Source organism: Vombatus ursinus, unplaced genomic scaffold (genome assembly GCF_900497805.2).
Source record: "Vombatus ursinus unplaced genomic scaffold, bare-nosed wombat genome assembly UNPS02014872.1, whole genome shotgun sequence".
Taxonomy (NCBI): Eukaryota; Metazoa; Chordata; class Mammalia; order Diprotodontia; family Vombatidae; genus Vombatus; species Vombatus ursinus.
In genome coordinates this window covers 493,752-514,948 of record NW_020954650.1, presented here as the reverse complement: position 1 = coordinate 514,948, position 21,197 = coordinate 493,752, and the positions used below count along the sequence as shown (strand labels likewise).

General features: G+C 35.8%; 1 protein-coding gene across 9 annotated transcripts in view; it reads left to right on the top strand.

The window, feature by feature from the left end:
• Positions 1 to 18,845, top strand: part of STS (steroid sulfatase) — a 175,887-nt gene extending 157,042 nt beyond the window's left edge. For all 9 annotated transcript variants that reach the window (XM_027842421.1, XM_027842415.1, XM_027842416.1 and 6 more), the window contains one exon: positions 16,521 to 18,845. In XM_027842421.1, the coding sequence (XP_027698222.1) occupies positions 16,521 to 16,900 (380 nt within the window). In that variant the 3' untranslated portion in view covers positions 16,901 to 18,845. The remainder of the gene's footprint in view (positions 1 to 16,520) is intronic.
• Positions 18,846 to 21,197: the final 2,352 nt, after the last annotated feature.

Below are 21,197 nucleotides of genomic sequence, written 5' to 3'. Positions count from 1 at the left end.
TCACCCCTACCAAGAAGTTAGAGCTGTCAGGTAAGGAAACATTCATTTTTTAATGTTATTTGTGCTCTCTAAATTTCCAATCTTGGGGCACAAGATCCTTAGTCATCCTTTTCTAATAATGATGTCACACTAACCTATGTATCTTCTCATATACCTTTCATACCATTGTCTAAGTTCCCTTCTTCCTTCTTTCCTTCCTTCCTTCCTTCCTTTCTTCCTTCCTTCCTTCCTTTCTTCCATCCTCCCTTCTATACTTCCTTCTTCCCTTCTTTACTAAAAATGGGCAACCAGATTGAGATGAAGGAAGGGCTACCATGTCATCCCATGTAAGAATTGATTGAAGGAATTAGGGATGTTTAATTTGGAGAAGAAAAAACTTAGAGGAGACTTGATATCTGTTTTCAAGTATCTGAAAAGTTGTCCTGAGAAAGAGGGATGAGAGCTGTTCTACTTGTTCCTAAAGGGCTGAATTAGGAGCAATGGGTAGAAGTTGCAGGGAAGCAGATTTTGGGTAATAAGAAAAGACACTGTAACAATTAGAGTCATAGAAAAATATTGTGGGTGGCCTCCAATAGTAGTGGGTGTTCTGTCACTAAAGATCTTCAAGCAAAGGCTGAGACTACTTTGGGGGTTTATAGATAGAATGCTGGATTTAAGAGTCAGGAAGACCTGTATTCACATTCTTCCCCTGATACTAGCTTTATGATCATGCGCAAACTGTTTAGCCTCTCTAGTCTCGTTTACTAATCTGTGAAATGAGAATAATAATTTCTCTTATGCATATCTCACAAGACTATTTGGAGGTGCCATTAAGATAATATATACATATATATGTATATATGTGTGTATGGTTTGCATAGCTAAAAGTGTTTTATCAATGTTAGTTATAGGTGGTAGTGGTAGTAAAAGTTATCTTATTTCAATTATATATTGAACTAAATGCCCTTTGAGATCTCTTCAGATATAAAGATTGTATGAAGTGCTAGAATGCAGGCTAGAGATTATGAATACTATGGGTAGTTGCAAAAGAAAAAAGTTGGAATCATCAGTGAAGTCTTCATGTAAGAAAATTAAGAAGCATCCACAAAGAATTGTTTCAGTAAGATCTTTGCCCCACGAGGTTAGTGTTGCACAGGAAATGGAACACTGAGTAAAAGAAATCTTTCATTCATTGCCAAGACATAGAGAAGGTGCATGGGAAGCATCCATATGTAGCCCCTTCTCACCTCACATTTCTCAACTGCTTATCTAACTTATCCTCCCTGTTTGTTGAATATGGAGAAAGCTTGAAGTGGTTCTTTATGGGCTTCTTCTCCCCACCCTACCCCGAAGTTAAGAAAAAGAGTTCCTGTGATGAGCATAAATATTATAATTTTCTCTAACATTTTTTTCCTTATCCACACCATATTTATCTGAGTTGCTAAATGTGTTTTCTAAGTTCCTGCTCTATGGGCTTTCTTATAGTTTTCATTCATTCATTCATTCGTTCATTCATTCATTAAACATGATGCTGTTGTAGTGGAAAAAGCACTAGACTTAGAGTTGGAAGACCTGAATTTGAAGAGAATTCACCCCACTTCATTTTACAGAAAAGGAAAATGAGGCCCAGAGATTAAGTGACTTCTCATAGATTTTATTTTTATTTCTGCCATACTTCTGGGGATAATATGTACTTTTTCTTTAATGATGGCAGATGTTATACAGATAAGTAATCTAAAAGAAATCAATTGATGTGCAGATGCTCAAAATATCTACAGATTATTTTAAATATATTTATAATCAATTCAGTTTCCAGTTTCCGTACCACATGAGATATTAAGCTTACATTAATATTTAAAGCCTAGCATTTTGATTAGAAAACCCTTTCTTGAGAAGAAATTCACCATCTGGAAGGTGGTACAGACAGGTTTCTTTAACTAGTAGCCACTTCTATGGCACCCTAATTTGGATTACCCTACCAACTGGATTTGTTGTTGCCCTCTGTTTCCCAGTATTCTAAATTTACTTTCAACAACATGGTTAGTCCTAAAGTTTACCATCTAGAGGAGGTTTCTCACCTCTGCCTCTTGTCTGTGCCTTTGTAGCTCATCAGACTCAGCTTCCTGGTTAAAGAAAATAAAAAGTGATAGACTAACAAGAATAGGGCAACCCATGAATGAAGTTGACAAAAACATTATGCTTACAGCTGTGGCTTGCCTCCAGTTGGCATCATAATGTGGGAGCACAATTTTAAATGAAAAACAGTAACAAAAGAGTTAATTGGCATACTTGCGTTCTTTCTGGACTGAACTGGAATTAAGTCTATTCTGATTCTTAATGCAGTACCTTTTATAAATTATCTTAGTATGCAGGCATAATGAACACTTTTCTTTGGCATTTCATTAGCTCAAGAATTTCAAAATTATATTTGGGAAGTAATTAGTCTGTGCCCAATAATTTTAATTCTACTGTCATTGTTTTATTTTTAGCTTAACAGTGGAAAAATATGACAAAGCTGCAAGAACTACCCAAATAGTTAGATATTAGAAATATGACTGTAAATGCTGCTGAGTGGATTACAAAATGTTTGTTATGTTTAAATTTGTTTGATGCCCAGATATTTATTGAGTCCTTCCTGTGTGCAAAGCACTTTATATGTTTCCCCACCCCAAAGTTTATCATCCAAAGTAGTCCATTAAAAAATGTCTTGGTGTGATCACCAATGTAACATTTACCAAGGAAATTCAAAATCTGAGAATTAAAATAAAGATTAAAGTTTTGAAATGATTTGAATTTGTATTCTGTAGCCCTCCCTCAAGAACTCTCAATGTAAAACATCTTGTTGCTTATGTTTAATTGGTAACGAATGGCATTCTGTCAATCAGTCCTCATTCTACTTGACCTCTCAGCAGCTATTCCTTTCTCCAAGATAATCTCTCCTTCCTTCACTTGTGTAATATTTTTATCTTTTGGTTCTTCTCCTGCCTGACTCTTCGTTTTGTCTCTTTTACTGGATCATAATCTGATTCCTATCCATTAAGTGTGTGTGTTTCCTGAGGTTCTATCCTGAACTTTCTTCTCTCCCCATACTCCTTCTCTTGGTGATCTCATTAGATTGAATACATTCAGTAATCATCTCTATACAGATGACTCCCATGTCTATATAATGAGTCCTTAATCTATATTGTGAGTTTCCTAAACTCCAATCTTATGTCACCAATTGCTCGCTACCTGGTTGTTCCATGAGTACCGTGCTAGGTACTTATCTTTGTGTCCTCAGTACCTAGTACAGTGCCTTATGCAGAGTTGGCACTTATTGTTTTTTAATTGAACTGAATTGAATGATCCGATAATAGTATAATTGCATAGCACTTATAGTTTGCGAAGGAATTTGATATGCTTTTTCATCTTATCTTCACAATACTGAAAGATGTGTAATATCAGATATTTTTATTCCCATTTTACTAATGAGGGTACTGAGTCCCAGAGAAGATAGTTGGCACAAGTGTTGTTCAGTGGTCTTATTTGTGTCCAACTTTTGTTTTTTTGGGGGGGCAAAGATACTAGAGTGGTTTGCCATTTCCTTTTCCATCTCATTTTATAGATGGGGAACTGAGGCAAACATGGTTAAGTAACTTCCCAGGGTCACAGAGCTAGTAAGTGTCTGAGGACAGATTTGAACTCAGGAAGATGAATCTTCCTGATTCTAAGCCCAGTGCTCTAGCCACTATGCTACTAACTGCCCTAGTTGATACAACTAGTAAGTAGCAAAACTAGGACATAATCCAGATATTTCTTTTCCATGGTGTATATTCTTCTATACACTATACCACAATATAAACCAAAGGTGTCTATACCTTGTATTGAAAAGAGTTAATAATCTCCAAAGCAAATATGAGTGAGAAAGAAAAATCAGGTCTTGGGAACTCAGAAAAAGGGATTCTTAGATATGTTATAGCCCCATTATAAACCAAAATGAACATTAAAATAATTTCTAGTTATTGCTTTGTATGATCTTGGGAAAATTGCTTAACTGCTTTGGGCCTCAAGTACCTAATTTGGGGGGTTGTAGAAGATAATCTCTGATATACAGTCCCTAAGGCTGTGAACCTGTGACCCAACATATTTTTTAAAGTGGATTTGTAGCTCCATTACAAAACTGGAAATGAAGCAAACTTAAAATAAACCTGTTGTAGACATGGACAAAAAGTGCTCCAATATACATGTCCTATTAAGTTATCTGTGACCACTTATCTCTTTATTTATGATGCTGCTGCATATATATTTTCCTAAACTGTCAGTTGCTCGAAAACATATTTTTGGCAAAGACAACCTCCTAGAATTTGCTGTATTTTGTTATAGTGCAGTTTGAAAATGGAGAGGCCTAGAAGAGAATAACACCCTGTGGTTTATCATTTGTAGGCTTCTTTGAGTGTTATCACTGTTGATAACTACACTAGTAAGATTGAATATAAAATTCAAAATTCATTATTCTAGGCCAGAAGCTTATAGAGTGGATAGAAGGAGGGGGAAATAAAACCATGAGTGGCCCTAATCTGTAAGACATTATTAGATTTGTAAGGAGTTGAGAGTGGGTTGACGCCTACAAAGTGTAAGAGGAACACTTCCCTGGGTAGAAAGATAGATTTTTTTTTTAAAAAAAATTAGAACTTAAATAAGGTAAAGAACAAAGACCCTGCCTGTCCTTTCAAGGAAACAGACTAATGTCATAGTATTTTCTGTTTATTTTAAAAATATTTTTTAAAAAAAATTATTATTTTAAACATTCTTTTCTCTGTAAATTCTGCATTCTAAATTCTCTGTCTCCAACTCACACCCACACCCACTGAGAAGGCAAGTAATAATATCAATTATACATGTGAAATCATGAAGAACCTTTCCATTTTAGCCATATTTTTAAAAAAGCGTGAAAAATAAAGTGAGGAAAATTTTGCTTCAATTTGCACTCATATTTCATCACTTCTCTCTCTGGAGGTAGATAGCATTTTTTCATCATGAGTCTTTTGGAATTGTCTTGGATCATTATATCTATCTGAGTAGCCAAGTCTTTCACAGTTGATCATCATTGCAACATTGTGATTACTGTGCATAATGATCTCCCAGTTCACTTTACTTTGCATCAGTTCATATAGGTCTTGCATATTTTTCTGAAACCACCCCCTCGTTATTTCCCACAGCATTATAATACTCCTTCATCACAGTCATATGCCACAACTTATTCAGGTATTCTCCAGTTGATGAGCATCCCCTTGATTTCCAATTTTTGCCACCACAAAAAGGTTGCTATAAATATTTTGTACATATAGGTCCTTTTCCTTTTCCTTTGCCCTCTTTGGGATACAGACCCAGTAATAGTATTGCTGGGTCAAAGGGTATGCACATTTTTATAACCCTTTGGGCCTTGTTCCAAATTATCCTCCACAGTGGTTAGACCAGTACAACACTCCACCAACAGTTCATTAGTGTACTTTTTTTTCCCTCATCTTCTCCAGCATTTGTCAAAGAAGATACTGTGGCCTATGAGCAAAGCAGAATTGTAGTACCTCAAAAGAAACATGAGATGCACAAATTTAGAGAATCCTCCCCAAATGTTCACATGGACTATTTGTGACCTACCTGTGGTAGAGCATTCTGAACTATATTAGTGTAATCAGCTGCAATCAAACATGCTGTAACTTGATTCTAACTTGGTGATGTGATTTTAGTCCTCTTCAAGAATGAAGGACAATAACCAGGTGTGAGGTCCTCCCTCAGAGTTGTTTTAATTTGCCTTTCTTTAATCAATAGTGATTTAGAGAATTTTTTTCATATAAATAGCTGTAATTTCTCTTTCTGAAAATTGCCTGTTTATATCCTTTGACTATTTATCATTTGGAAAATGACTCTTATTTTTATAAATTTGACTTAGTTTTATACTCAATATATATTTGAGAAAGAGGCCTTTATCAGAGAAATTTGCTGTAAACATTTTTGATATTCATTTTCTATGGTACCTTTTAACAAAATGTAGTTTCTCTGATTTTCCCTTTTAATTAGTTCCCTTTTTGCTTTTGCTTTTTTTTGAGATCATGATTGCTATCCCTGATTTTTTTAGTTCACCTAAAACATATTAGATTCTGCTCAGCCCTTTATTTTAACTCTGTGTGTGTCTTTTTGTTTCAAGTGAGCCTCTTATAAACAACATATTGTTAGATTTTTGGTTTCTAATCAATTCTACTATCTGATTTTATTTTATGAGTGAGCTTATCCCATTCACATTCACATACATTTATGATTACTAACTGTATTTTCCTCCATCTTATTTTCTTCTCTCTTTCTCTTTTTATCCTGTAGCTCTTCAAAAGTCTATTTTGCTTCCCACCACTTCCTTCCTTAATATGATGAATGCCCCCTTTTCTCTTATCCCCATTCTCGTCCTATTTCCTTATTGAATATTATATTTCTATACCCAACTGAGTGTGTAAATATATATATTCTTCCCTCTTTGAACCAATTTTAATGAGAATGAGGTTCTAGCATTGCCTGCCACCCTTCTTATTTCCCTTCCCATTGTTAAAGCTTTTTTTTTTCTTTTAGGCAATTGGGGTTAAGTGACTTGCCCAGGGTAACACAGCTAGTAAGTGTAAAGTGTTTGGTCTGAGGCCGTATTTGAACTCAGGTCCTCCTGACTTCAAGGCCGGTGCTCTATACACTGAGCCACCTAGCTGCCCTAAAGCTCTTTCTTCAATGCCTCTTTTGAGTGAGAAAAATTTTCCCATTCTACCTCTCCCTTCCCCTTTCTCCCGATACATCCCTTTTTCTTATCCCTTCATTTTTTTTAGATCATTTCAACATAATCAATTCACATCCATGCCCTCTGTCTGTGTAAACTCCATTTAATAAACAAATGATAAAATTCTTAAGAGTTACATGGATCATTTTCCCATATAGAAATGTAAACAGTTTAGCTTTATTGAGCCCATTATGACTGCTCTTTCATGTTTATCTTTTTATGCTTCTCTTGAGTCTTGTGTTTGAATTTCAGGTTTTTATTCAATTCTGGTCTTTTCATTAGGAATGCTTGAAAGCATTACTCTATTTTATTAAATATCCATTTTTTCCCCTGAAGAATTTTACTCTGTTTTGCTGGATAGTTTATTCTTGGTTGTAATCCTAGCTCCTATGCCTTCTGGAATATCATATTCCAAACTTTGTTTTTATCCAGAAAGGCCCCCTGGACCCCTGCAGCCATAGGAGCTAGCACTCTCTTTGTCTTGGAATTGTGACTAGCGACCCTGCTCCCTTGTGACCAACCCCCTTCCCCCCCCCCCCCCCAGTGTTCCTTTTAGCTCTGGCGCTGCGACATGGAATTGTATATGAGAGATAGAGATGTGAGTCAGTGCGGCTGGACCCAGTGCCAACAAAGACTAGCTGTTTGACCTCCTTGTCATGTCTGAGCTGAGAACTCCTGATCTGCTGCTGCTGCTTTGGCTACTGCTGCTGCTGCCACCTTTGTGGGCTCAAGAAAGGCTTTTACCCTGTTGTCACAAACCTCTCATGCCAATCTCTCAAATTGTCTTAGGCTGGAAAAAAAGTCTTAACCTGGCCTTTTGTCGGTTTTGCCACTCCAAAATATAATTTGAGATGTTATTTTAAAGTTGTTTGGAAGGGAATGTTGAAAGAGTTCAGCTGGGTTGCGTTTAATCTGCATTCTGAGGATTTTCTGTTTAAATAAGCCTATTTGTTCATGGTTGAGGACTGATTGTATAGTCTTTCCTTATTAACCATCTCTCCAAGACATCTTAATTGACTTTTCCTCCAGTTTACCTGATATCTTTAAGAAATTCTAAAAATTGCAACTGAACCATCCTAGATTTGGAGTACACAAGTCCATCAAATTAGATGCTGGAAGGAAACTAAAGACCAGTGTCCTTTAATTAAGTTATCTCTCTGTACATTTGCATTTGCCATTTTTTATGGTCCTACAGAAATGTGTGAGACATTTTGTCATTTACTTTAATGAGTGTGAAGTCAGGAATATACTGAGGGGGTAATAAGCATTTTATCTTGGGTAAATATTATTCACTATATTTATAAGGTGTAAGAATCCTGTGACTTCTGACTGCCAGATTTCTATTATCTCTGACACTAACATGTACAAAGCAATGGAAAAGGGCTCGGTGCCATGAAGGACATAGCTGTTGCTACTTTGTTGCTACCAACACCAGCATTATCCATGCCTTTTCTGTTATTCTATGCTTAAACCCTCACACAGCTTATAGTACAGCATAATATTTAAGGTTTTCCCAGGAACCATACTACTCATCACAGGAAGAAAGGCATGTGCATACATGCAGCAAGATCACCCAGGGAGCAAGACTCATAAGGGCTATTTCACATTGCTTTAAAGAGATCTCATCTGACTCTTTTTCCTTTCAAAAGATACCACTTATTTGATAATATAATTGACCAGACTAAAAACCAGTTTGGAGTCCTAGGCTCTCTTTCCTTTTATTTGCTACTTACATAACTAGCAGATATGTCAGTGAAGGGCGTAGTTTGGATGAAGAGGGCTTTCCCTTTCTCCCATTTTAAAACAGGAGGGAATGGTTCCTCTTGGACTGTATCTGTTTCTACCCACTGGTCTGGCTTTGAATGTGACCATTGCTCAGTCCCTCATCTATACTCCATTTGCTTTCCTCACTTCTTTCATACTGAAGGAATGAAGATTCTTGCTTTACACCATAATGTTTCAGATTACCTAGCTGGGCTGTAGGGAGATAAGCTTGAGAACTTTTTGTTGGTTTGCTTATTTAGGGACAATTCATCCTCAGGTCCATATGAATTACTTTCTCTGCTATTTTAGTGAGCTTATTAGTCCAGGTTATTATTAATAGCTGGCATTTATATAGTGATTTACTGTTTGCAAGGCACTTCACATATGTCGTTTAATTTGATCCCCCAAACAAACCCAAGAGACAGGTATTATTGTCATTCAAATTTTACAGATTGGGAAACAATCTAACAAGACTTGCCCAGTGTCACATAATCTAGTAAGTATCAGAGGCAGGATTTGAATTCAGTTTTTTCCAACTACAAATCCATACCTTTTCCAGTATGCCACCTAGCTACCCTAGCTATGCCAGTCATTGCCCTATTCATAAAACAACAACAGCTGCAAAACTCCGCCATGTAGCTCTTAGCCCCCAGCTAGGGAAATTTCCCTAACAATTTTTCCAGAGATGAAGATCCTTAACTTGTTTAAATTCTTTGTATCCAAATACCCATTGGCTTCCTCCCCAGCCATTCACCTCCTGCCATTTTCATTCCCTTCATGCAAATATAAAATGCAAAGAAAAAAAATGAAATAATGTTGCATCCTTATCTAGAGAATAAGTTATTAGCCGAGGGTTAATAGATTCTCAAAGTCCATGGTTATATTACTTCTGGGGTTCTGTGAACTTGAATGGGAAAAATTACATCTATAATTTTCCTCTATAATTTGGAAACATTCTGAGAAGGAATTCATAGACTTCAGCAAATAGTCTAAGTTAAGAACCCTTGATTTAGTAGGAGGGATAATACAAGTACACAAATAATTATAATATAAGGCAAATGTAAAATCCCTCATTACTCACAGTCTCCCAAGTTTTGTCTGTGCCTTCCACTGTGGTACCATTATTCTACACCTCTAATTCAGCCCATGAGATAATACTATCTCTTCTTGGATTGTGAAGCCTAAGCAAGGGAATTATTTTGAACCATCTGAATAAACTGTTACAGCTATTAACAGCTTCAGAAGAACAGAGAATGATGTCCTCTTTAGGACGATTGGCCGCAGCTAGTATCTTACTGTCCTGTTTGTTGTATCGATATCTATATATGTATATATCGATATATCTGTCTATCTGTCTGTCTGTCTGCCTGTCTATCTATCTATCTATCTATCTATCTATCTATCTATCTATCTATCTGTATATCTACTACCATGCTTGTTTTAGCTGGTGGGATTATCAACATGGTATGAGCTTGGATTTGGAGTCATGAAGCCTTGGTTCAAACCTCTATCATTTGCCACTTGTATGACTTTTGGCAAATCACAGAATTATAGCCCAGTTGTAGGACAATTTCTTCAATTGTAAAATGGGAGGAAAGAACTAAATAATCTCTAAGCTCCATTCCAGGTCTTAAACTTTGTTATTTTAGTATCTTAAGGTGACTTCGGGCACCGCGGGATTGTGAATAGAACCAACCTCACGTCCAGGAAGACTCAGTTTTCATCTCTGTCACATGATGCTTTTCTGAATGTGGGCAAGTAATTTAATCCCTCAGTACACTAGGCAGCTGTTAAAAACTGTAAGTTTCAGAGGAGATACTGACTGGAATTATTAAAGGGAATTTTCTCATCTGGGACTTCCTCATGCTAATGAAATCACAGTTCAGTGCTTATTCCTTTCCTATGGATCTCATGCAAAAGTCTATAATGTGCTGGTGCTTGACACAGTTAACATTATGCCACACACAAATGAGAGCATCTGGAAGGCTTCATCATCTATCAAATCCTCTTCCATCTGTTCTAGACATCTCCCATGATGGTAGAAGACCCATATATCTTCCTGTTTGATGCTTGTTTCTATATTAATCTTTAGAGGGTCAGTGTATAAACTTATCTCTTTTATATCTCTCAGAGAACATTGTATAATTTTGACATATCCATGGAAACACCTTATTAGAGGAGAGCCTTAATGACAGTATTTTATTCTAAAAAAAAAAATCACGTGTAATTTTTAATAGTTAACAAACAATAGGTACAGAGAGATATTTTACTCTTTTCACCTTTCAGTCATTTGTTGGACTGTGAAGATTTATTATGGCATACAGTATGGTTTGCAAAAGCGTTCCTGTTCCTGTCTCAAAACATGCTCAAGGATGTCTAAGATGCATGTATAGAGTATGAATTCAAAATATTAATTTTAAATCTGATTATAAATCTTTACATGAATTAAAATCTTAAGAAAATTATTGCCTATGACCATGATCAAGGACTATTTTCTAATTAATCATAATTTTTTAAAAACCTTGAAATTAGGAATCCATAGTGAATCTAACTACCTTCAACACTTTAATTCAATATTTCCAAAGGCAGCATAGTGTAGTAGATGGAATGCTATGTTTAGATTTAGTAAGTCAAATCTTGCCTATGACACATACTAGATTTGTAGTACTAGACAAAACCCTTCTCCTATTTTATGCCTGTCTCAGGCAATTCCCTAGGGCTAATTTATTGAATCATAGATTATATTTTTATCAATATTGATAGAGGGAGTTCCCATATTGTCAGTTCCCTAAGCTAAATGTGTCACAGATCCTTTTCTTGTTTGTGTAGGTCAACATCTATTGAATGCTTGGAATAGAATCAATGAATTTGGAATTGTTTAATTTGGTTGTAGTCCCAGATGTGTTACTAGCTGTGTGACCTTGAGCAAGTCATTTAAACTCTATGTTCCTCAATTTCTTTATTGGTAAAATGGAACTACTAACTCCACTACCTACTTCACAGGGTTATATTAAGAAAACCACTCTGTAAACTTTATAAAAATTCTATGGAAATGTGACCTAATATAGTTATAGAACCAAAGAAACTCTGCTAGTCCATATGGAGAGATACAAAGAATCGGTTGAGGCCTGCTCTCACAGTACTAATGAAGTGACGTATGTAGATACCCTGTTTCCTCAATGGAAAAAGAAAATGCTGTCTTTCATAACATGCTCACCATCCTTAAAAATCATATAAACAAAGTGGATTATAACCTTTGTCATAGTATTGTTCACATTTTTAGGGATTGTCATAGTTGTTTCTCCAAATAGTTTTAGCTATTTAACTATTTAATAATATTTGGGGATGATTGAAATCAGACTATTTGAAATTTACCACTGATGTTAGACAAAGACACAACCATTACAAAATGACATTTAAGTTTTTGTCAACATTATATCTTATCAACTACATTATATCTTGTGTGCCTTCATATTAACTTTGGGACTTTTTTCATATGAGGTTCCTTTCTACCTGTTTTAAAAAATGAAATATATACATACATATGTATGTATGAGAGAGAGAGGTTTGTCTGTACTGTGGGTGAATTGTAATGATGTAGTGCCCTGATTTTGTGCCCTATTCTCCTTCCCTAAGTTGGAGAAATGTATCATTTCTGAAATACTAGGCTGCCATATTGGATCATGTTCATAGGGTATAAGGCAAAGTTTTGTAAAGCAAGTCTTGGCTGAACAAAAGCAGGGCAGCTTTCTAAAGAGCTGGTACACACACACACACACCGTTATACACAAATACCCTGTCATACAATGAGTTCTTTTCACCAAGGAGGTACTAAATATGTATTGTTAATTTACTGACACATAGTTTGAGCCTCAGATGTTGCTGTTATTCTCCCTGACTCCTCTCCTAGCCCCTGCTGGAAATAGTGGTTTCATTCATCAGAGTCCACTAATAATTATGAAACATGCACATACACAACTGCCTTTTTTATTTTAAGAGTGTGATCCTCATTTTAAATGATTTCACTAGCTAAAAGAAAATAAGTCAAATTACTTCCTGGGTTGTCCATAAACATTTCTTCTGTGAAAAGAAGGAACTGAAAATAAAAATGTTTTCTAAACATAAGCAAAACTGAATACTTCAAGCAAATGATATGTGCGTTGAAAATGTCAGTAAAAGTCCACTAAATGACTGGGCATTTATTGCCTTCCTATCAAAGAATATACTTAAGCATTTACAATCCCTGATTGCTAAAGAACAGAAGAATGTAGCGAAATAAAGGAAATTGAGGCCGTATATGACCATGTCAGCAATTAAATGTTGATATCTTCTTTTTATTGTTTAATTGAGCCTATGTTGCTCAAATAAGAAATATTACAAAATATAGTTAGCCTCTCTACCTTTTCGTTTTTAAATAGTTCTTAATTCTTAGATATTCTTAGATCTTAGATCTTGTTAAATTCTTAAATCTTTAATGTTACTGAATAATTTTCAATTAATATTTCTATATTATATATGTAAATTCTACAGACATAAAGCTCAGCATAATAACTGGCATTGGCCTTCCCAGTAAAGATACCTAAAGTATCTTTTGATACTTTTTGACAGATCCTTATGTTAATCTTTCAATTGACATAAAAATGGAAGAATTGAACCATATTTCAATAAATGAGTAGGAGTTTTCAAAAGAAAATGGAAGTTATAGGCCCTTAAAAATGTCACTCTATTCTGGGAGCCAGCACTCTCTCAGAATTTTGCACACATTGTAACTTGAAGAAATGTCAAGTTTAAAACATCCTCCCAGTTTGTAATGTTGTAAGGAACCATTAGAGTATTTTTTTCCCCCCTCATTCTGTAACAACCTTCACCCAGCTGTCCCTGATTACTGAGTGTAAGAAGAGTCTAAGTGAACTAGAAAATTTCCTTACTGTCAGCTTGTCGTTGAATAAGCTCCTGAAACTAATGTGTCATATGTGGGAAGAATGAAGGAGGAGGATGCAAAGAATCTTAAGGTTACTGACTTACTTTTAAGGCTGTTACGGATTCTTAGTTTCTATGTCCCTAAATTCTCTTTGTAGTCTGAATCATCTGTGTTTCACCCTGACCTAATCTTTAGAAGCTGAATGTGCTCAATACATAAATAGTGACAGAACACTCACTTCCTATTCAGTACATAGGAAAGAACACTGGCTCTGGAGGAAGAGGACCTCGGTTCATATCCTGCATCTGATATTTATACTCCCTGTGTGACTTTGAACAAGTCATTTAGCCTCTTGGGATAATGAAGGAGTTGGACTAAATTACCTCTAAGGTTTCTTCCAACTCTAGATCCAGGCTTTTATTCTTCTTGCTAAACTTATACTGAGGATTGTAATAAGCTGTCATAAGAAATTATATATATATGTACAAACACACACACACACACACACACACACACCCCTGCAAATGAAATAAAGTCCAAACTCAATTTAGGATTTAAAGCCCTCTGTAATTCAGCCTCAGTCTGCCTCGTTAGCCTTATCTTCCAGTAATCCCTTTCACAAACTCTGTGTTTCAGCCAACTTGAACTGTTTATCATTTTTCAAACATGTCCTGTCCTTTCCCACATCTTTTGCCTTTTCTCACACTAAAAATGCTACCAAAAATTCTTTCCTTCTCCCACTTCCCTGTTTGTGCCACATCTTTCCCTAATCAGTAGCTAGTTTAAATGACATGCCCATACAACTCAGCAAGCATTTGTTTACATCTTCCCTGAGCCAGAGACCATACTAGGTGATAAGGTTGCAAAGACAAAGAAAAATAGCCTTTCAAGGAGCTTACATTCTATGGAAGGAGGGAGACCAGGATGGAGAAGAGACTGAAACAACATGTACGCAAATAAATAAATCTAATTGTGTGTAGGTATATCAGACCTGTGACTCCACAGGTATAAGACATTCCCAATGAGAAAATTCTCTCTACTAATGAAAATCAGCACCTTCTCTAAAATTTACTCTTAAATAATTGTCTGAGCCAATGAAATTTCAATGATTTGCCCAGGATCACTCAGCCGGGATGTGTCAATACAACAAACCCAAATCTTCCTTACTGACTCTCAAAAACAAAATGCATATAAAAGTAAGCATGAAGTAGTTGGAGGATAGTGATGGAGAAGAGACAGTGATAGCTGCAGAGAAGATGAGAAACATCTCATGGTAGCTGGCCATTGAAATTTATTTTGAAAGAAGCTAGGAATTCCAGAATTGAAGGTGGAGAGGAAGAACATCTGAGGCATAAGGAATAGCCTTTGCAAAGGATGTCATGAACCGTGAACAGCAGAAAGTCCAGTTTGACTGGAATATTGGTTTTTTTAGGGGAGGGGAAGGGATGATGTAAATTTAGTTTAGAAAGTTAGTTGTTTTTTGTTTGTTTTTTGGTTAGGCAGTGGGGTTAAGTGACTTGCCCAGGGTCATACAGCTAGTAAGTGTCAAGCGTCTGAGGCTGGATCTGAACTCAGGTCCTCCTGACTCCAAGGCCGGAGCGCTTTCCACTACACCACCTAGCTGCCCCTGAAAGTTAGTTTTGAGCTACATAATTAAGGATTTAAAATTATAAACAGGGGCAGCTAGGTGGTGTAGTGGAAAGCACTCTGGCCTTGGAGTCAGGAGGACCTGAGTTCAGATCCGGCCTCAGATGCTTGACACTTAGTAGCTATGTGATCCTGGGCAAGTCACTTAACCCCAATTGCCTCACCCCCCCAAAAATATAAACAGAGAAGTTTGCATTTTGTTATAGAACAAAAGGGAGCCCTGAAGCTTCTGTAGCAGGGGAGTGACATGGTCAGATCTGTACTTGAGGAATATTAACTTCACAGCTATGTGGAAGATAGGTTGGAGAGTAAAGACACTGTTGTTACAGAGACATTTAGAAGGCTATTACAGTAGCTTATGAGAGAAATGAGGGCTGATATAGTGTGGTGACCATGAATGGACAGGAGAGATGTGAGAGATGTTGTAGGGATAAAATCTCTAAGACTTAGCAACTGGTTAAATATAGAGAAGGTAAGGAAAGTTGAAGGGTTTTGAATGACCCAGGTTATTATGCTGGGTAACAAGATTTTCATACTTCTTTCTAACATTCAATGAAACATTTCCTTTGATAACATTCAGCTCCCCCCAAAAATGCTAGTCCATAGATGTATGAGATGAAATTGAGAAATTGCCCCATAACCTATTATAATACTGGCAAATCTATTTTCTATAAACATTAAGAAGTTCAAGACTCCAGGCAATAATTCTATCAGATTCCATTTTGCCTCAGTAAAAAAGTTGTTCTTTCCTTTAATGAACAATTTAATTTGCTCAAAGTTGCATTTGTTAATGCTTCTTGCTGTAACTCAGAATATAAAAGTTTTGAAATGACAACAGAATTTGGAGCTTTTTTTTCATATTTTACAGTTTTATGTAATTTTATATAAGCTTTCCCAATAAAGACAATTGCAGGTCCACACTTAGCCATATTATGCTATTGGAGTGATACTCAGTTCTTAAAGGCTATCAACAAAGAGCAATCCCTGGCAAGTCGTAACAAGTCAGAAAAAACAAAAAATTTAGAATGGTCGTATTTATTATGTCTGTTAAGTCTGAAAACCAATCTAGCTAAATGTAGAAACACTTGTCACACAGTTGTTCACTTAGTAGTGAATTGTTTGGCTCTGGAAACTCACTAAGACCATTGTCTGAGTTGTAGAGGCATAGTGAGTGTCCTAAACCAATGAAAGGGCTGCTCACACTGACAGATTCACAGATCTTTACCTAGGTTGCTATGTGAAAATCTGAGATTACAGTAATTTCTTGGCAAATATTTTGTCTTGTTTATTGGGAGTTCATAAGAAATATATGTCATGTGCTAGCAATGGTAAGTACTCACTGTAGTTTGATAATATCTATTTTTTATTTTTTTGTGATTACACCATCAGTTTTTGTCTTTTTTTTTTTTATTGTAGGCACATCTATCTGGAAAGCTTTTTTCTTCACACCAAAGTTTAAACCAGATGATTCCAATGGCTGTTTTCCAACCCATGTGTGCTTTTGCAATGGGCATTACGTCACCCGTCATAATCCACCCCTTCTCTTTGATATCTCCAAAGACCCAAAGGAGAGACATCCATTAACTTCGAAAACCGAAAATCATTTTCATGAAATTCTAAGAGTCATGCAAGAAGCAGCAGACAACCATACGAAGACACTCAGTGCAGTTCCCAATCAGTTATCTTGGGGCAACCTTCTTTGGAAACCTTGGCTTCAGTTGTGTTGTTCCTCTTCTTATCTCTCCTGTCATTGTGATCGGGAAGCAAAAGGTAGAGGTAAAGGTGTCAGACTGTAACAACAAGATAAGTAAAGACTCTTTCCTGGATGAATAATCTTTATTTGAAAATTCAAAACTTGGAATTCTGTTAATTACCCAATTGTAGCTAACAAGCCCTGTCAGACACAATCATTGTACTCCCCTGGATACCCTTGGCATGGTGTACTTTCTGTGACCTGAAGGATTGGTTGTAGGATGCATAATAACTCAAAGAAAACTTTAGAGTTTGCTCTGTTGAGAAGGAAGAATAATGGACCTAACTTGTAGGACCAGTATGATCTAGTTGGTTGGTGATGTGGATTGAGAAGTGTGGGGATAAAGGAGGAATCTGAGTAAGTGTACATAACACTTGTGCTGATAATCGAGCTCTACAAAAGCTCCAAAGAGAATCCTCCCTTGTTCTTGAACATCTTGTTAAGTCATCTATTCTATGACTTGGAGCTGGACAGAAGGCCTGGCAATGACCACCTATGATTGACAGATATTTGCATTAAGCAAGAAAATGTAAATCAAAAAAGAAATTGCTCATAGAAGTGTTTAAAAACAAACAAACAAACCACTTATAATTGGTATAAAGAATACCACTTGTACTAGTGGTAAATAATCTAATTTTTCACTTTGTGGATGAGAATTATTGTTGTTCATGATAAGTGTTATTGAACACATTAAGTGAAATGTACAAGTGATTTAAAACCAACTTCAGAACTCTAGAAAGTTAACAGATGAAAATGTGTACAGTAGAAACTTGCTAGGAAGTATAAATTCATTAGCTTGCTCTGTATTTCACAGAAGAGCCACGCCATGGACTTGACTTATAGATAAGGCTACCTTTTAATAAGGTTCACTTGGTACTTTGGTAGCTTATTCCTCATGACTGACCCATCCTATACAGAATTCTACTCTGAGGTTCATAGTGATGTTCTAATAGAATTCCTTTTGTGATTAAAAATTGAGAAGTTAAAAAAAAAGGCGGGGGAGGGGAGTGTTGGGGGAAGGCACTCAGTATACAGACTCCCAGTATGATTGAACATGTCACTTTATGGCAGCTTATTAAATTGTTATTTAATTTTGCAGTGAAATATGGTTTAATTTATACCACTGTTAAACTTTCTGTTTTTCTTCAATTAATGAGTTAATGATGAAAGCAATTACTGGCCCCTAGTGGTCAAAATGGCTCTGGGCACATAATATGGAAGGCCTTGTGCTTGCAGTCACTGTTGGGAGGCAGGACTAAGAGAATATCTTGGCCTTGCTTTCCTATCGCCCAAGCCACAGTCACATAGTGAATCCTCAATCCTGACTAATTCATCTTGATCTGGGAAAGATTGTGCTTCTAACTTCCACTCCAATATTAAGTGAAATATTCAGTGAAACTTAAAAGGCGTTTTCCATTTCTCTTATTTTGCTACCCTTTAGGCAAAACAGAGTTCCCCACAGAAAGAAAGAATTAAACATTCCTCTGGGGGACAGGGAGAAATCTTTGAAATAAGGCCAAAACAAGTGACTTTTGTATATTGGCTTATTTAACTGTAACTCCCTATACAGTTTTTCTAAGAAATTTCTGTAACCCATTAAAACAAATTCTTTTTATTGTGTATCTAACTCAATTTTACTTTCCAGTCCTGTAACAAGAAGTGGTATTTTCTCTTGGAGATTTTTTTAAACATGTTATTTATGCCCTTTGTTTAAATACTTGTTCCAATTCCCTCACCTACCCATCCAACTGAAAGACTCCCTTGTAACAAAGAAAAACTGTTAAGCAAAAAGTGAAAACATCTGCCAGTGGATACAATGAAATCCTGTCCTCATAGTTCCCTGCCTCTCTGCCATGAACAGGGAAACAGATTTCATTATCTATTCTCCTGGACCATTATTGGTTTTTCAGTTACTCAAGTTTCAGTTGCCTTTTAGTCATCTTTTTCATTTGCTTTGTTGTATCATTCTATATTATGTTCTATATATTCTGTATTATACGAACTGATGCAGAGTAAAGTAAGCAGAACTTTTAGTTCTGCTTACTTTACTCTGCATCAGTTTATATAAATCTTCTAATGTTTCTCAAAATTTCCCATATTCATCATGGTACAACTATATTCCATTGTACTTATATCCCATAACTTGTTGAGCCATGTTCCTATCAATGGACACCACTTCCAGTTTTCTACCACCACAAAATGTACTACTATGAATATTTTCGTGTATAGTGGGCCTTTGTTTCTGTCTTTGACCTTCTTGGGGATATATCTCCAGGAATGGCAACAGTGGGTCAAAAGGTATGAGCAGATTGATGACTTTTCTTGAATATTTCCAAATTATCGTCCAAAACAGTTCAACCAGTTCATGGCTCCATCAACAGAGTATTAAGATGACTGTTCTCCCTTAGCCAGTGACTATTTCCAATTTTTAGGCATCTTTGCAGTTGTTTTAATTTTTATTTCTCCTATTAATGGTTTGGAGCTTGCCTTCATATGGCCCTTAACAATTTGTAGTTGTTCTTCTGAAAACTGTTAATATCCTTTGACCACTTATTTACTGGAGAATGACTCATGATGTTATATATCTATGTTAAATCCCAATGTGTTTGGAGTATCAGATGTTTTACTAGTGATATTTGATGCAAAGTTCTTTTTTCCCCCCATGACAGTTTTTCTCTTCCTATTCTGGCTGCATTGATTTGTTTGTGGAAAAGCTTTTTAGTTCTATGTACTTAAAATTGTCCATTTTGTCTTTTATGATCACCTCTAGTCTGTGTTTGTTATTCTTCCTCTATTTATAGTTGTGAAACGTATCTCCTTCCATTTTTCTCTATTTTTTTATGATGTGATGTTTTATATTTTGTCTTGTATCCATTTGGAATTTATTGAGCTGTATGGCATAAGATTCTGGTGTATACCTAAGTTCTGCCAAAGTGCTTTCCAATTTTCTCTCTGGGAGATTTTGGAACCTTTAAAACTAACGCTATTTTAAAATACCATCGCTTTCTTATTATTACAGAAACTAGTTAAAAACCTGTTTATTGTATTAGAGAATGTTCTTATTGTATTAGAGAATGTATTAGCATGTTATTTATGTATCAGATTTGGCAACTGATACAAGTATACAAAAGCTTATTTAAATAGTGGAAAGAACACTGGACTAGGTCAGGGGACCTAGAGGCAGCTAGAACTAGTGCTGGACTTAGAGTAAGGAAGACCTGAGTTCCAATCCTGTCTTGGACACATACTGGCTGTGCGACTCTGGATAAGTAAATTTCTCTCAGCCTCAGTTTCCTCATCTGTAAAATGGGGTTAGACTCTGTGGCTCTCTTCCAGTTCTAAGTTTGTGATCCTATGACTTGAGTTTGAATCATGGCTCTGCTAAGAATTGCTTGTATGTCCTCGGGCAAGTCAATTAACTTCAAATTTTCCTCCTCCATAAAATGAATGGATTATACTAGGTGATCTCTAAGGTCCCTTCCAGCTTTAAATTCCATGATACTAAGAGCAAAAATCCTAGGTGTATCTTTGATCCTAACGTAATCCAGATTTTTAGAAAATATTATATGATATGGGAACATATGTTAAAGAACTAAACCTAAGAAAGCTATTGTTGCTGATTTTATATATAAAACTTTGCTTATAATTATGCATTATTGTTTAACCTGTAAAATTTCATCAGCTCTAAAAATCTAAGGTAAAAGAGTTTGAAAGTGTTTGCTTTGAAATAACTAACAGTTACTATTATATTTTAGATTGTTTAAAAGTCAAGTTTGTGTATAATAACCTTAACCGTCATAATTTTGAAACCATTTGCCAATATTCTGTTTGCATGATGAGACAGAAAAATTGTGGATATTTTTCATATCAAAGCAAGATCAAGAAAATTTTCTTAGAGAAATACATAACTTTTGCAGTGCTGTGTAGCATGAGTACTTGGTTGCAAAGTAAACTCTCTGTATCTTCTATATATTTATGTAGCTTCTTGCTGAATGAATTTGGAGGTTTAAAACAAAATTCACTAAACCTTCTCCTAAAAACTTCTACTTTTCAAGATGTTAAAATTTAAGCTACATTCATTCATATGTAGATAGATATCATTTTACCAAATCAGTAAGTTTTTAGGGGAAGGAAGGCTGATGATTTCATGTGCCTGTGTAGATAAGGGTTTAGTTAAGGAAACACAGTATCTCAAATTTCTGTAAAGGACACACAGACAGAAAGTGTCCAGGGGAAATATATGACCCACATCTGAGTAATATTTTCTTCAAAAGTAACTGTCAAATTAAAACATTTTTCCATTTGGGCTATATTAATTAATGCAGAGTTAGAAATTTAGA